The sequence below is a fragment of the Pituophis catenifer genome, unplaced genomic scaffold, assembly GCF_029215685.1.
Source record: "Pituophis catenifer annectens isolate HBS135680 unplaced genomic scaffold, rPitCat1.0.hap2 SCAF_3, whole genome shotgun sequence".
NCBI classification, from domain to species: Eukaryota; Metazoa; Chordata; class Lepidosauria; order Squamata; family Colubridae; genus Pituophis; species Pituophis catenifer.
In genome coordinates, this window is record NW_027256883.1 from 64,076,375 (window position 1) to 64,094,330 (window position 17,956).

At 37.1% G+C, this 17,956-nt stretch overlaps 1 protein-coding gene across 1 annotated transcript; it reads right to left on the reverse strand.

The window, feature by feature from the left end:
- Nucleotides 1–1,798: 1,798 nt before the first annotated feature.
- On the reverse strand, nucleotides 1,799–17,369 carry MRS2 (magnesium transporter MRS2). Its single transcript, XM_070942470.1, has 11 exons — nucleotides 17,165–17,369; nucleotides 13,185–13,258; nucleotides 12,139–12,175; nucleotides 11,788–11,900; nucleotides 10,722–10,895; nucleotides 9,150–9,280; nucleotides 8,118–8,234; nucleotides 6,109–6,261; nucleotides 4,719–4,836; nucleotides 3,976–4,089; nucleotides 1,799–2,269 (listed from the first exon to the last, which is right to left on the reverse strand). The coding sequence occupies exons 1-11, from the start codon at nucleotides 17,367–17,369 to the stop codon at nucleotides 2,159–2,161; spliced, it is 1,347 nt and encodes a 448-aa protein (XP_070798571.1). The 3' UTR covers nucleotides 1,799–2,158.
- Between the last annotated feature and the right edge of the window lie 587 nt (nucleotides 17,370–17,956).

The following is a 17,956-nucleotide window of genomic DNA, read 5'->3' on the forward strand; positions in this document are numbered from 1 at the left end:
ACGGAAAGGCCTAGGTTCGATCCCTAACACTTCTAGTTAAAAGGATCAAATAACAGACGGCTATAGAAGAAAAGTAACAGATGGCAATAGAAGAAAACTGTACTCAAAAGTTGTTGTTAGTCACTATGGACAATAAGTGAAGACAAATTACGTGTCCTAGGATAATGTTGTAGGATCCAATCTGGGTCGGTCACCAGGACTAGAGGCGTAGTTTTCCCAGCTTTTGAACTCATTCTGGACCCTATTCACACATTCTGGTGAAGAGAAGTTCCCTGAGGATAGGCTTCAGCACGAGTCCAAAAGATTGGAAGACTAAACCTCTAGTCCTGGTGACCAACCCAGATTGGATCCTGTTATACTTATTCCCAATTTTGCCTACCATGAATCTGATTTTCTTGATACTATTTAGGATAATTAATGTACTATCTTAAGTTAAATGATCTAGATAACGACTGAATTATTAGTTTGCCTTTGATGCAGTGCAAGCAGTAAGTACTGTTTTTCTGACTGAGTAGCATTTTGGAACCACTCTTGAGTAAAATCATAGCTCTGACTTCATATTACAATTGTCATGAGACTGATGCTGCACTGAGATAAAAGTACAGGTAGCTTTAAACTGACCATAACGGAACCTGCCCATCATGGTGGCATGTCATGACAGCCATTGAGTGTCTCATTTCATGAACCCTATTCCTGCTCTCCCTAATGCAATCATAAAATGAATGTACAGGTCGTTAAGAGGATCATGGGGTGCCTTGGGAATCTGGAAAGCACTTGGTGGCTTAACATAGACCAAGGCCACCTACCACAGGCCTACCAGGGCCTCCCCCACCCCCGAGGCGCTTGGTGCTCTGCTCCCTTCCCCTCAATATTCCCATAGGCCATTACATGCTTCCAAGCTGGCTTATTCAGCCATGCAAGGGAGCCTAACGCTGGTCAGAAAAAGTGACTCGTACATCCAGGCAGCTAGTCTCTAGGCCAGACATGGGCATTTTACAACCCATTTGCCCACATTGGGGAAAAAGTGTCAGCGTGGCGGTGGTGTTGGCGCAGTGGCAGCGACATGGTTGTGACAGTTGCAGCAACACCCCTCCACAAGAGTCCGTTTCTCATGTTCTTTGAGAAAATTAATTGCCCCCTCTTGCTCTAGGCTGAGGCCTACTTCCCATCCAGCCAACCCAAGGGCCTGCCCCTTGGAATTTCTCCAGGCATCGGCCTGCTTCCAAGTGGCTATTTAGCTATGCAAAGGAGCCTGAAGATGGTCTGTAGAAGTGATAGGGCAATTGCAGCCTGTAAGCCAAGGCCTACTTCCCATCTGGCCGCCCAAGGGACTTGCAGGACTCGGCCTGCTCCTCTCCCAGCTCCAGGGCTCAGCAAGCACCCAAATTACCTTTCTGTTTTTGTAGAAGAGCCTGGCTGATGTGATGCAATGTGAATCTCAGCTTTCTGACAAAGGCTGCCTGCCTCATGGCAACCTTCTGCAAGCAAATAGTACTTCTCTCATGAGCTCCTTTTAAAAGAAGCTTCACAAGCAAACAAAGCCTCCTTAAAAAGGAGCTTTCTCCTAAAACGGTACTAGTAACTCTATTTTTGGTAATTATGACAGGAATATAACATTGAGTAAAATAAGCTTTTTACTTTTTGAAATCCATTAACTGAAGAGAGAGCAATAAAACAGTATCTTTACAAAATACTAAATCTAAACAATACAACATGAAATTAACATTATGGTATATTATTTTCAAAAAAAGAATTTGTTATCAGAGATAACACTATTTTTATATAAATATATCTCACTCTTTAGAAATAATTTAGGCAACACTTTTTGCATTTTATGAACTATACCTATGAAGGAATATGTGTGAAACTATTATTAGGGTAGACACGGTTTTCTTATATTGGCAAAAGGTTAAATTTTATCAGAATTCCCACAGAAGGCATTATTAGAGGAAAAAAGGGGAAGCTTTTAACATTTACATGATTTAAATTTTCTACTGTGGTATTCAAAACTCTGAAGTCTTCTCTCCATAATTGAAGATTTTTAACTTTGTATTTTTGGGATATAACACAGTCAAATGGTAAAGGCTGCTACATTTTTTTTTGAAAAAGTAAATCCAGGATGATAGTCTCAAGTTCAAGTTATCCTGGAGTATTCATGTCATTGGCTGGTCATTGTACTTCTGCTTGACTCAAAGGATTCTGTTTTGAAAACATTCTTAAACTCTACTTTTCCATTGGCTGACTGTGTTTTTTTCAATAAAGACGGCATCTAAAGAAGGAAAAGATAACAGAATGAGGATTGTGAAAACTGGTGGGGAAATTAGTGTTGTGCTTAAGTAAGCAAAAGGAAGGTTGCTTGCACTAGTTAACTTGCACAGTCACACTTACCTCTTTCAACCTCATATGTAGAATGGGCTGATTCATTACGTATACTAGGGGTGTCCAACCTTGGCAATTTTTAGACTTATGGACTTCAACTCCCAGAATTCCCCATTCTGGGAGTTGAAGTCTAGAGATCTTAAAAATTGCCAAGGTGGACACTCCTGATCTATACTGTATTTCTGCTTATGAACATTGGCAGCATATCACTATTTATTTGCTTAAAATATGTCAAACACTAAATATAATATAGTATCCTTGGAAAGAGTGAAGTCATATCCAATTAAGGTGCAAAGGGAAAATCTGGCTTGTTCCTTAGTCAAGAACTATGTATATCTAAAATATGCTCTCAGAATCAAATGGAGGTTTATCAATTGTGTGCATCTCTGCTAAGCCGTGTATAACCACTCTTAAGCAGAACAAGCTCTTAAAGGACTACATCTGACTTTTTAAAATTGGAGCATCCCTTCAAAAGCCTGCCGGAAAGCAGAAGTTCATTCTGACTGTTATTAAGAATTCTGTCTGAAATTAGGATGCATTGTCATGGAGGGTAAATGGTTCTATGATCACAGCAGGAAAACAAAATTTAACCAAACACAGTAGCAAAGTCATTCTGTAAAGAATACTCATACAAAATACATTTTTAATCCTCAATATGCTTGCAAGTATTATCAAGAACAAAAAGCTAAGCAATAGAAATAAGGATCTGAATAAAGCTTGTAGATTAACATCACTTGGACTAAATACAGAGGAAAGAACTAGAAATACACAATAATTCATTGTCCTGTTTGTTTTATTGATATCCCACCTTTTATTCAGGAACTCAAGGTAGTGTATTCCCTCCTCTCATTTTCCTCCCATAACAACTCTGTGAGATAGGTGAAGCTGTGACAGACAGCAATCGGGCCAAAATTAGAGCCTTGATAGTACAGTGGTTTAGTGAACCCTGTCATTAACACAGCTGCCTGCAATTTCTGCTGGTTCAAATCTCTCCAAGGCTCAAGGTTGACTCAGCCTTCCATCCTTTCTAAGGTAGGTGAAATGAGGACCCAGTTTGTGGGGGCAATAAGCTGACTTTGTATAAAAATATACAAAAGAATGAAGGCTATTGCTTAACGCATTGTAAGCCGCCCTGAGTCTCCGGAGAAGGGCGGCATATAAATCAAATTAAAAAAAAAAAAAATCTAGTGGGCTTTTATGGCTAAGGGTAGATTTGAATCTGAGTCTCCTTGGTGCTAGTCCAATAGCCACTACAAAATACTGCATCCCATGTACTATAAATTAAAAACTCCAGTGAGATACATGGCAAACTAAACTTCTTCCATATAATAGAAACAGAAGAATGGTTCTCTTCTCACATCAACACAAAAAAAAATCAGATCACAGTTGTCCTCTATAATCCCAGAGCAAGGAATAACAAACACCCTGAAGTTATAGGAACACAAGAATCTGATCAAATATTAGAAAAATATTATATGATACTCATGATTCAAACTGAGATTTGTTGATGGTTTTATTCCCTGCATATGAGAATTAAGCTAAAATGTTGGGGAGGAATGAGGTAGCTTAATGTAGTAATAGTGAAAGCATACTTACTGGTGGAAGCATTGATGGTTCTAGATGCCGCCCAAGAAATGTAAGCAGGCGCCGCCAAATTAAGCCACTGCCTAGGAACATAATTCCTGTCACCAGCCAAAACATTCCATGGTTCTAATATGGTAAGAGCACACAATGAGTGATTCCCACCTCGGACCCTTCATTAGTTTTTAAATCTTACTGCATTTTTTAAAATGACTTTTAACTGACGATATCAGGTTTATTTACCAAGAAGTCGCATTTAATACATCAGTCTGTAGGAATGACATGGAAAGTAAACAGATCCCTGGCATATACAATGGATCCTTTTCTTCCCATTGGGGTTCATTAAACAAAGACAACGGTTTTAAGCTGCTTCTTTTTTCCTAATTTACTCCATTGGACCTTGCAGAAACTTTTTCTGCCCTTTAAAGAGTATTGGCTAAAGAAGACAGAGTTTGTTTAATATGGTTATGATCACTAGTGCAGCTTTTACCAAGTTGAATTGCCAGCCTTTTGATGTAACCTGACATAAAACAAATATGGCTACTATTCATCCCATAAAGAAAAATGTAAACCATAAATAGCTTGAGCATAAATAGTCCGAAACAATGCTCTTAAGCTATTTATTAAACAACAAATATTCTATTGTCAAGTTCTAAAAGCCAGTTAATGCAACAATAAAATTAAAAGCAGCCTTTGTTTCTTTACTGGAATATTTTACTAAAATATCTAGAAATGTTGTTTTCAATATTGTTTCTCACCTCTTCAAATGATGATTCCAAATTCATACCAAATGCTACTCCCATCAATCCAAAAAGTGAGATTGAAAAAGTACCCATGGTCAGCTGCAAGTTTAACCTCATCATAACATTACGGTGGCTAAAAAGATAAAATATAACTCTATTAAATTGAAGGATTAAATCAATTTAATTGTTTGACTGTTAACATTTGCTTCACAGATGTAAACAACTTTAGAAAAGATGCTCTTTCGTACTTGCTTCTAGGAGTAGCAAACCAGTTTACAACCAATTTTTAAAAAATATACCACTAGCCACTACCATTTAAACAATTTACCCAACCTATGATACCATCCATTTAATGCTACTGTTGCTCTATAGTAGAGTTTTTCAAGTTTGGGACCTTTAAGAATGCATGGACTTCAACTCCCAGATGTCCTCAGTCCACACATCTTAAAATTGCCAAGTTTGAAAAATACTATCCCAGAAGACCCTATTTTGGCCACCCTGCATTCTACTACCCTTGTTGTTTCCAGCTGATCTTCTTCCCACTGCTGAAGTGGTGAGCCTAGCCAAAGAAACTTTTGTTCCTCCCGGAGACCTCACAGAGGCCTATAAAGGGTCAGCAGCTGCCCACAGCAGGCACACCTCCTCTGTGGCAAGAGAAAGAAGATGAAGTTTGTCGGGAGGAGGGGGGGAAGGTGGCCAGAGTGCAGGGTATCTAAAAGGGCAGAAATGGAGGGTGGGTGGCACACCCTGCAGTTATAAATTTAAGTGGCTGCCAAGCACCCAAATTTTGATCATGTAATAACAGGGTGCTGCAACAGGTGTAACTGTGAGGACTGGCCATAACTACCATTCCTTCAGTGCCATCATAACTTTAAATAGTCACTGAATTAATGGAAAGACTGTGCAACTTGTTTAAGGTACGTGTAAAGACCTGACTAATGCAAGCTTAACTTTGTGGAAATTTGGGTGCTGATTTTTTTGAACATGTACAAAAATGGCAGATGGGCACAATGCTAATGGCAAACTGACATACATGCTGGTTAACTTGCCTACAAAGTTTTTTACAGTTACAAAGGTTAAGGACTGTTTATGTAGCCAGAATAGCTTACGGTTAGGTTGATTTCATCATTGACAGAAATTTACCAGTCCATTTTAGAACCATTAGCTTAATTAAAAAAAAAAATCATCAAAACCAAAACAGGCTTTGTCAAGTTAGCACTGATAATGGAACGTGCATAGCAATATAATTTATTAAAATAACCAAATAATTAATAGGAATACAAAATACATTTATTCATTTCATCTGAGAAAAAGCTTTATAAGCAAAACTATTTTTAAATCTAAATGTCAAATGAGTTTTAAACAGTGTATGTTAAATTTTAACAATATGTTCCACACAGCTAACCTGTCTAAGTTGATAAAGATGATACTTTCAGAATCATCAATCAGTATTTTAAGTTCCCGGGTTTCATTCATAAGATCTTCTGCCTGCCTGTAGTAATTTTCCAATAGCAGTTCCATCTCCTCCACATGGTCAATTCCAGAGAGACTTGCCTCACTGTGAACAATAACCATAAAAACCATTGCAAACAGAAGCCAAAATGATAGTATATGGCAATAAAATAGTAAATGAAAATTCAGTTTTTATCCAGTTCTTTCTAGTTTAAAATCTGAGGATCATTATCACTTGAATGACATCTACTATGAATGCAGTATTAAGAATATCTCGCAATTAGGAACAATCTTTAGTTGTACATTGGATCAGCAACACTGTCATTCATTTCATGTCATGCATATTCAAATTGGAGCTTTCACTTTTATGGCAGAAAAAAACATTTTTCTATCCTGGCAATGAAACATTATGTATTTATTGTAGAGAAATCTAATAAACTCCTGATTAACTTGTTTACCCAACAGATCATATTCTGTTCTTATTCTGTGGGTTTTATATTTCAAAATATTTTTAAAGTGGGATTTTCAAACTAGAATGGCCTTATTAATAATCCATGTGGAATACAAGCTTGTAATCAAACTTACCTTGGGCCTTTTTAATGTTTATAAATGATTTTTACCCAGAAAACAAATGGATAAACATATCTTTAATAAGAAGCGTAGAAATGGTACAATAATGTGGTAAATGTTGTGGATATACAGTACTATATTGGAATAAATCTAATATCCTGTATAGTGGTGATAAGGTAACTACAGTTAGGAAAAAGAAAACTCTGACATTTATTGCTTTGATCTTGAGAAAATCCTGTTATGTACAAATGATTCTTTCATATTCTACAGCTCAAATAAAAGAGGATATTAAGAGAAGGGTGAAAATACCCTATGATTTTGTGAAGAAGAATGTATGAAATGAATATAGCTTCATGGCTTAAACACATTTTGTGAGTATTTGTTGTGTTAATTCCATTTATATGTTTTAAACAAATTGATGTTAATGATAATTTTTAATGGATGGTAAAACACACAGGATTTTTCTGTAAAATTATAGTTTTTATATGAAAATGGTGGTTTCAATGGCAATGAAAGCATTATGTTTTGTTACAATGACTCATATCCTTATCAACCCGACTTAGACTACTACAACATGTTCTGCATGGAACTGCCTTTGAAGATTGTTTGAAGTCTGCAGGTGATCCAGAGTGCAGCAATTCATGTGCTCATTGATATTCATTGGTGGGAGCTCATTACACCAGTACTGTGGGCTCTGCACTGGTTTCTAATAAGCTTCCTGATGCAGTGTTTAAAGTCCTGGAATTAACCTTTAAGCCCTAGAAGTTTTCTTGGTTGCAAGTTATCTGCTGGATCTCATTTTTTCCAATGGAATTGGCCTGGCCATTTTGATTTCACTGGAAAAAATTATTATTTTGCCACTACTATATTATTTGATTTTATTGCCCATATAGTTTCTCATCTTTTAATTTTTTTACTTCATTTTTCTTCTGCTTTCTTGCTTTATGACTTGCTAGTTTTATAGTATTCAGCCTTTTTTATTACATAGTCTGGGGTGAATTATCTGAATGGTATTCCGGGTTCTGCTTTTTATTTATATTCCATTTGTACTCAAGAAAATCAGTTAAATATTTTTTTTAAATAATGCAACCAAAGCTAATTTTGACTGAAATACACCATGTGACAGAATTCTATTGTTAAGTAGATAAACAGATTTTGACAAGAGCCCAATGAAACGCATTGTCAGCCTAGTAGCAAAGTAATTGTCAGGCAATGGTCAATCGGTTTCTGATAAAATAGCATTTGATGTGCAGTTGTTTGTGCAGTGGAAAATTAAGACATTTGGAAAATTGGCCAGTTTAAAAAAAATAAAGAATTTATGCTTCTTCCATCTCAAAATCTTTGAAGTGAAATTTGGACCATCAGAAACACTCTTTTACAACTTATACTTACAATACTTCTGGATCCGTCCATTTAGTCAGACACAGTTCTTCCATGACTTCTTTGTCATCTAGGATTTCCAATATTGTCTCTTTGAAAACTTTAAGGTCAGTTTCTAATTCGGACAAACTGAAAAATAAAAGCATAAGAAGTCTATCGCAAAACATACCATGTTTCTCAAAATAACCAATATTTCTCTGAAGATCCGTTTGTACACATGATCTTGCTGTTAAGACTTCTTTCTGGATCAAATCAAAATCCAAAGTGCAAGTCATTCTTGAAATCTCTTCACAGCTGAGCAATAATGTGGATCATTTATGCTTAAAGGAATGATCACTATCCATAAACATTTACAGCAGCTTCGTGTTATATGAAGCCACTGAAATAAGAATATGTCATCTGGTTTAACAGATACAAAAATATCTTTCATTTAATATGTAATGAAGTTGCTACTCAAAAGACCATCTTTGCCTTTATAGGTCAGCCGGGATTTGTAAGAATCTGGTTACCTCTCTAATGTAGCAGACACGGTTAAGCGATAATAGCTACACAACTATTAGATTCATATTTTTTATATTACATTAATACAGCACTTTCAAATTGCTCTATTTAAGACTTTTAAAAATGACTATTATCTGATTTTCTGCTATGGTTAATTTTTAGTTTTCAAAGGCACCAAAAGATTTCTCTTTGTCACGCTAATAGATTGGTAATATAAAAATTAAAACAGAAATTTAGGTAGTTTATTTTTATATTAGGCTCAAACAATTCATCTGTTTCAGTAATATTGTAATTTATATTGTCTTATTTCCACAACCATGTAATGTTAAACGCTTAAATCAAAAAAGATATTATCTGCATCAAGTAGAACTGAACAAATCAATTCAGCATTCAAGACAATCTACAGTGCTTTTACCCCTTGCTTAATTTGATTTAAGCAATTTGTTTTAATAAGTAGTGTAGTTCTTATATAATTCAAGAAAATGACTTACTACAACTTACATGAACAAGGTAATTGAAGAGAGTGAAGGTAGACTTGCTTACCTCTTTCCATTTTGCAGTAAGATATGGACTTTACTCCTATCCAGGGACAAAAGCTTAGGATCCACTAAAGCATTCAGAGTTTCAAGAATTTGAGGCTGCAGATGGCTAAGTTTGCCACTCAGGTAGCTGATCTAGATAACAACATGATCCTTCATAAGAATTAAAATAATTCTTTTAGAATGCCTTCTAAAAAGTCCTTTTGTTCAGCAAACCAGACATATAATCTTGAACTTATAGCAAAGTTGGCAATGCAGGCTGAAATATTATGCAGAACACTCTTCCTTGGAAATAAACCTTTACCAAACTTTTCATTATATGGTGATGCAGGGTGGGGTCTTTTTATTATTTCTCATTGCTACTGATTTAAATAGTGAATTTAATGTTGTTATGATATTGTATTGGATATGTATGCAATAACTGCGGTATATAAATATATTTCGAAAGTAAATATTTGCACTCAAAAATGCTTCTGATACATGCCAGTTATTACACTGCATAAAATAAGGGACTTCTTTTAAAAAAAAAAAACATGAAATCCAGAATACCTTTACTTGTGGTCAGGTCAGCCCTTTTCACTTTCCTTGTAGGGATAACACAATTTCCTTTGATTCCTTTTTTTTTTTTTTTGCTTTACACTAATTACAGAAGTTGTCAGGAAGCTAGCTGGGAAACACAATTTTTAAGTAGCAACAGCCATAGCAATAGCACTTATATATCGCTTCATAGTGCTTTGTTACAGCCCTCTCTAAGCGGTTTAGAGTCAGCATAACAGCACCGCGATAATATGGGTCCTCATTTTACTGACCTCGGAAGGATGGAAGGCTGAGTCAACCTTGAGCCTAGTGAGATTTGAACTGCCAAATTGCAGGCAGCCGGCAATCAGCAGAAGTAGCCTGCAGTATTGTACTTTAACCACTGCACTATCATGGCTCATACAAAATAAATTATTAAGGATGGCCATTTGAAGTAACCTATAGAAAAGGACTGCCTTTTAGCCATCTCATACAAGTAGTCCTCAACTTATAACTATTCATTTAGTGACCATTTGAAGTTATGACAGTGCTGAAAAAAAGTGACTTACGACTGTTTTCACACTTACGACCATTGCAGCATTCCTGTGGTCACGAAATCAAAATCTGGATGCTTGGCAACTGATTCATATTTATGATGGTTGCAGTGTCCCGGGATTATGTGATCACCTTTTATAACTTTCTGACAAGCAAAATCAATGGGGGAGCCAGATTCATTTTACAACCGTGTTTCTAACTTAAACAACTGCAGTGATTCACTTAACTGTGGCAAGAAAGGTCATAAAATAGGGCAAAACTCACTTAACAACTGTCTCGCTTAGCAATGGAAACTTTGGGTTCAATTGTGGTTGTAAGTCGAGAACTATCTATATTTATCTGCCTCCTTCAACAAATGATTATAACGTTCTCGACCCAATGTACTCCATATATGTTGGACTTAAAAGTCTCGGATCTTTTGGGAATTTGGAGTTCACCATGTCCAGAGGGCTCCAGTTGGGAAAGGTCACAACAATCACTCTCCGCACAGCATAAGCATGCTCACCCAATATTGCAGCATTGCTTCAATAGCTCGGAATTCAAAAGGCAAAGAATATGTAACTAGTTGACCTTCTCCAGCTAGTTGAGATGCCAGTTCTTGGAACAGCCATTTTTCCAGATTTGTATTGCGATAGTCTAGGATTAGAAGATACTCTGGTGTTATCACAGCCTTCAAAAACTAAAAGAAGCAGAGAAGAAAATTAGCCAACACTCAATACTTGTTATGTTTTCTTTAGTTGTTACACTAATACTGTCTAACTACATCCCCAAACAGACTTGTCTAACATATCCTTTGGGTTGTTAGTTATAAGACAAAAAAACATTTTAAAAAAGCAATCAGGATTTCTTATTACTCAGACTCGCGGATTTCAAGAGGATTTCCTCCAAAGCAAATAGGTGTAAAATTCTGGGCTGCTTCAGTGGTGGTGCTTTATATGACTTGTGTTTTCTTTATTGCCACAGTCCTGAACTTCAAACTGTCTCCTATTTTTATTTTTTTGCTTCTACTTTTTGTGAATTTTGCTCATTCAACCTTAGTTGCTCTTTTTTATTATACTGATTCCATCTTTCTCCCGAGTTCTCCTATCACATACTCTCTGAAGTAGATCAGGCAAAAAAAAAAAAGAAAGAAAGAAAAAAGACTGTTTTAAGATTTTCTACAAGGCTCCTTGATAAAATAAAAATATGCGCCTAGGTCCTATTGACACAATCTAGAGCTTTTGTATCGGCTCCTCTCTACTGTGCTCTTTCTCTCCCATTTCCATCATGTTTTGCCATTTTAAGTGGTACAATTCAACTTTAAGAATTGGCTCCTGAGTTTGCTTCACCTCACCTCATCTCCCATTCCAGTCTTTTCTGAAACACTGGTACTGCACAAACCAAAAGGCAGAAACTCCTTTTACTGATTATATGCAAGGTGTTTTGGAAGACTTAGGGGAGAAGGAGGTGGTAAACAATATTTTACTTATCAGTAGATAAAGGTAAAGAAATATGTTACTTCAATTTGCCATGTGTAAAAATTTCAGTAGTTTTCCAAATAACTAAAAGCTGTTTTCATGTATTTTTCTTACCTCCATTCTCATAATAATTTTGTTGTTCCTGGGTGTTATATTTACTTGATGTTGAAATCGTAGATCTCGTGCTTGAAGACTTAGTTCCTGATATAATTCTGTTTTATTTCTTTCTGCCCCCAAAAGAAAGTATTAGAAATATGAAATGAAAACGTAGACCACTTGAAGCAAGCAGATTATTTCTCAAAGTTATCACTTCAACAAATACAATAATTATCCGAAGTTTAACGGAATTAACAATTGATAATGAACTGCCAAAAACTATTAATTTTGCAATTATCTATTTAAAAATTCTAACATGGCTGTAAAATATTATTCTTGAATTCGCAAGTAAAAAAGAATTCTACATACCATAGGTGGTAACATTGCCTTCTTTATCAAATTTCATCTAAAAGGAAGGAAACGGAAAATTTTTAAATAAGACAATAATACTTTCTGAAATTAAATAATTTTTTTCCTATTTAATATGGGTAGAATTTCCACTATTCATAAGTATCACATATAATTAAGACAGATTTCTATTGAATTTTATATATTCAGAAATAGGGCAATAATTGTAGAATGAATAAATAAAATGAATTTTACAATTTACATAATGAAAAGTGCTTTGAAAAATACACTGTTTTCTGCTATGGGTTAGAATGGTAGATATGGACATTATTTTATAAACTAAGACATCCAGACAGAAACTAGCATAATGGTTAACAGTATAAGAATAAGTCAATTGTGTGAAAGTTTTATCGCAATTTAATTCTAAAATGATAGACCTCAAGATGTCTCTGGAGGGATTGGACTTCAGCTCCCATAATCCATAGCCAGCAGAGATTATCTAGAATGTCACGACTAGGAAAGAAAGTGTGTTAGGTCTGTCTCTCAATTCATTTATTGACAGTTGATACATACATACTTTCTCCTATCTCAGGGGTCAGCAACCCGCGGCTCTGGAGCCGCATGTGGCTCTTTCATCCCTCTACTCTGGCTCCTTGTTGCTAGTCGGCTCCACAATTGATAGGGCTTTCAGTTAGGACAGGTAGAGGAAAAAGGACACCACACTAGGATGAGACTCTATGGTGGGGGAATCAGACTTCTGGTTGGCTCCAGAATTGAACGGGGGGCTTCCAGTTAGGACCTTTGTGGCTCTTTGAGTGTTTAAGGTTGCTGACCCCTGTCCTATCTGGTCGAATGCCAGATGAATTATTTTTAGCCCTTCCGATTCTTACAATATTTTATTTATTATTTCTTTTCTACTCTGCCTGCAACCCAACATTGTAAATGAACCCTGCATTTCATCTGTCACTTTCCATCTGTATTCCTGCAGCATTTCTCCCCCCTCTGTATAGTATAAGTCATTCTTCATCTGGGCTTTCTACATCATGACCTTGCAGAGGAATACTTACCACTGAAAACACTGGTGCCACACTGGCTAAAGTAGCCTGAGTCACCTCTGTACTGCTGTGCTGTGAAAGAGCATCTAAAGTGAATAGAGAGAAGCAGAGGAGAAACACTATTAATAAAGAGTAGCTAATGTGAAGAATCAGCAGGAAAGTTGTTCAGTAATAAATACCATCCACCTTGAGAAAAGATGTCATAGAATAAAATGTAATTTTCCCCCAGCTCAATTCCTGGTTATATTACAGACACAAAGAATAGTTTTATTGGCAACAAGATAGAAGAGATGGATTTGGTCTTCTGAGATATTTTTCAAATTTTAAATTTAGGCTACATCCCTGATAATCCCTGAATATCTCCCATCCAAGCACTAACCAGGCCCAGCCTACTTAGCTCCCAAACCCAGGCAAGATTGGCCAGGCTATGTCGCAAAATACAGATAATCTATTTTTGGTACAATCAGCAACTGTATAATATTAGCACCCTTAGCTTACAAATCTATTACTGATCAAAACTTTCACAGGTCTTGATGACAAATTAGATTATCTTGCTCTCAGAAAGTAAAACAGTTTGGTGATTTCTAATGAATTCTTCAAGGAGACAGCAGAGGACAAGAAATATTTGTGCGTGCAAAGGACTCCTTTTCTTCAAGATATGTGTTTTCAAAATTGTCCTCAAATTGTCCAGTGATTGAGACAAAGTTATGAAAATGAGCTCCTTATATTACAGCGAATTGGTAATGCTTTAAGCCAAAGGAATGATTTGAGAAATCATAATAATTTATACACGTACAAATAATTTCTACTGAACATGGATGATAGGCCTTTCTGCATTAAAAACTGAAGAGCTCACTCATCTTAAAGTCAGCATTAAAATGAACTAGCATGAGGTCTGGGGTCAATCTGAATCTTGACTCTACTGTCTTGTTCTAATCACTGTAAACCCTTACTTTCCTCCAAGGTAATGTCTGATAAACTCTAGATTTTACATATCTTAGTTTTTCCTAAGATAATGCCGAAAAAAGGTGTGCATTTGGAGTGAGGGACACTATTTTAAGTCCATGACTCAAGCCTGTTTCGTTCTTTGATTAGCCATGAGATGATGTGGACAGAGCCCCTTACGTTCCCAAAAGACATGCTGGTGCTGGGACTAGCTACAATTGGGGCAAAGCCCTTTTTTATTTGCATTTTCTGTACAACATGTGTCATTTTGATGATAAAGCATGCTGAAAAAAGTGGGATAATGCAGTATTCAGCCTGTGATGGCAATTTTAATTCAAAATTTCATCTCAGAAGGGAGATGAAAGAGAGAAATGGTATTTTGCCTGCCACCTTTTATCCTGATCTTGATATTCGTTTTAAGGTCAAATTAGAGCCTCTGCTTGGTTGCATGTAAACCTCTGGACTTAATTGGAATTCTTGAAAGTTAAGAAGTAAAGAAACAGTGGGAGTTATATAATATCCCACTGTGCTTGTACAGCTAGCTTGATCTGGTAGGATTGGGGCATTCCACATTCCATTGATTAAATAATGCCATCTGTCTAGACTCTGGAAACATTTCTGTAGTAGCACTTGCCCTCTGGAATAAAGTTCCACCCCAAATGGCTCTCTACTGATATTTCAAAGACCACCAAAGACCTGGCTCTTTGCCCAGGTCTTTGGCTAGGCTGACTATTGTCTCTGTCATCTTTTCTTTTTGTGCCTCTCTCCATTTGTTTTCTTTGTCATTGTTCTTTTGCTTTGTGTTGTTTTTGTGTGTTGCTTTCTGTTCTTAAATGTTTTTAACTGTAATCTATCTAGAGTTGCTGGGAAGCAGGTGGCATATAAATTTAGTATTATTATTATTACAGCAATATTTATATGCTAAAAGTTTCAATCTGACTTTTAAATTAACATTAGTACATGGTTCTCTGAGTTTAGCTGTTTGCAAATGATTAATTACTCAACCATCATCGGTACATTACCAAGCTCAGAGAGTACCACGGAGACCACAGTTCAAGCCTGAGTAACATCCAAAAGGTGCTTTTTCAGGAGGCAACTGAGGTCTGAAGTGCAAAAGCACCTTTGGGACAACCACAACCTGTATGACTGAGAATCTTAATAGACTCTGAATAATATCTATTCCAGGGGTGGCCCCTTTATGACCTGTGGACTTCAATTCCCAGAATTCCTGAGCCAGCTTGGCTGTCTCAGGAATTCTGGGAGTTGAAGTCCACAGGTTGTAAAAGGGCCACAGTTGTCCACCTCTGATCTATTCCCTTCTATTGGAACATTTAACTATTTACTTTGAATGTTGTTGATAACCATCCATTCTTGCTTAATTTATTTGGTTTTATAAAGCAAATGGATCGTATTTTTATTACAGGAGTATCATAAATTCCTAAAGTTTACACAATTTGTTCTGAATGCTCAAAATATGAGTGCTACTAAAAGTAAAAAATGATTATAATATATCCCTTGGAAAATATTTAGGCAGGATAAGAAAGGCATTCCAAAGAAGTACTTTTAAGCAATGGGTACAAGACACAAATAATGTGAAACTTCTCAGTTTGAAACAGTTGGACACATATACAACATGCATTTTCTTGTTAGATTCTAAGTAGAACAGCAGCATTAGGTAGAAATTATCTTGTTGGGTCTTCCGTATCCAGGCTGTTATGAACTCTGCAATGGAAAAACACATGTTTCTCTATCTTCTATGCTTCCTGCAGGGCCAATAACAACTTTGGGGAAAAAAAGACACTGGACATATCTTGAAAATGATGCACACTCAATGGAATTTCCTTAGGTAGTAAAAAAAAAAAGGGGGGGGGGGAAGAGCCTGCACTATGAGACTTGATGGCCACCTCATGTGTCAAGGTAAAACAAGCTGTTTGGGTGCTTTCTGCTCTGTTCATTAATGAAGATCATCCAGATGCTGGTTGCAGACGTACTTGGGATTAGCTCCACCATATCAACAAACATTTTGCAACCAGCAGAATGTTTATCATTACATTATAAATTAAGACAAATACAGGTAGCCCTTAACTTATGACCACAATTGAGCCCAACATTTCTGGTTTTAAGTGAATTTTGCCCCATTAAACAGTTCACTAAATGAACTGTTGTATACTTTCAACATACTTAACTTAACAATGGCTGAAAACCCCATCACTTAAGTTTCATTCATCACATTATGTCACATACCATCACTCAAGAACTGTAAGGACTGGATTCGAACCCCACATTGATCCAAACTCCAAACAAATCTGGAAGGACTGAAAATCCATTCAGCTGCTCAAAATACAGGTAGTGTTTGACTTACAATAGTTCATTTAGTGACCATTCAAAGTTATAACGGAACTGAAAAGAGCGACTTATGACCATTTTTCACAGTTACAATCTTTGTAGCAGCCCCATGATCACGTGATCAAAATTCAGATGCTTGGCAATTGGTTCATACTTAAGACCACTGCTGTGTCCCAAGGTCATGCGGTCACCTTTTGCAACCTTTCAACAAGCAAAATCAATGGGGAAGCCAGATTCATGTAACAACCAGGTTACTAATTTATCAACTTCAGTGATTCACTTAACAATAGAGGCAAGAAAGGTGGTAAAATGGGGCAAAACTCACTTAACAAATGTCTCACTTAACAACAGAAATGTTAGATTCAATTGTGGTTGTAAGTTGAAAACTACATTACAATACTCAGTAAACCTTTTTTTTCCCCCCAGTACGAAAAAGTTCAGGCTTGTTAAGACTGTGCGGAAAAGTCCAACGCTTCAAGATGCAAAGTTGTAGACCTTTTTTTATCTTCAGTGGGGAACTTCGTAGCACTTTGTGGATATCAGTCCTAGACGCCCAATGGTTCAATCATTATTCATACCCGGTTGCAGAGATTTCTGCTGGAGTTCATAGGACTTAGGCAGCAACCCTCTGTGCCTCTTCTCCAGAGAATAAACCCTTTTTTGTGGGACAAAGGACAACGACGCCTGCGGGCACCACTTACGTGCGCAAAGTAAGGTCTGTCCGCCACTTCTGCGCCACCGGCATTTTTCCGATCCGCACCGCAGCGGCGCCCCGCTTGGAAAGCGCCACGAGCTCCCTCCCAGGAGCGGACCATAGCGGCGGCTGCAGTTGCAGCAAAACCGCCTACCAAAGAAAAAGTCCACGCCAGGCCGCAGCCGGTGCCTCAAAAGCCGGATGCACTCCATGCCTGCCACCGGTCCGAAGGCTTTGCGCCTCCAATACGCGCAGCTTCCGCTACCGACGGACGTCGAAGAGGTGGAGTTCCAGCCAAATTCGCTCCGGAGGAGGAGCCCGTCCGCTTCGGCCTGCGGTGGCGGGGAAACTAGGAAAGAGGTGGCGGGGCATACCGGGAATACCGCAAGCGCAAGATAAACCCGGTGCTTTGTGCATGTAATAAAAGTTGAGGCAGGGCCGGATGTTGGATGTTGAATATATTGAGGCCTTAAGGCTAAGCGGAATTTTGAGGGTCCCCCCGCGTTAAAAATGAACGAAAGAAAAACAAAAGTTTTTTTTCCCCTCACGTGGACTTGGCGATTGCTAATTATTAACCTACTGCCCAAACAGGGTATCTTTCAAAATTTCTATTTGCGCTGGACATAAGAGATACGTGAGAATGCATAATGAAATCAATTTCGAAGATGCTCATTTGCGAATCGTAAACAACACTTAAGTCACAACACTAAGTTGTAAAAAAATGAGTCTGCTGTGTCGTTTGCATGCCACGTATATCTTATTTTTTTGTAATATTTCAAAAAGTCGATATCAACTTCGA

What these genes read in the sequence shown, in the direction of transcription:
- MRS2 (XM_070942470.1), bottom strand. Translation starts at nt 17,369, where the DNA reads ATGGAGTGCATCCGGCTTTTGAGGCACCGGCTGCGGCCTGGCGTGGAC. An exon ending in ACAGACCTTACTTTGCGCAC is followed by an intron (nt 13,259 to 17,164) that starts GTAAGTGGTGCC and finishes TATTCACTTTAG; the next exon opens with ATGCTCTTTCACAGCACAGC. An exon ending in TGGAATCATCATTTGAAGAG is followed by an intron (nt 4,090 to 4,718) that starts GTGAGAAACAAT and finishes TTACCATATTAG; the next exon opens with AACCATGGAATGTTTTGGCT.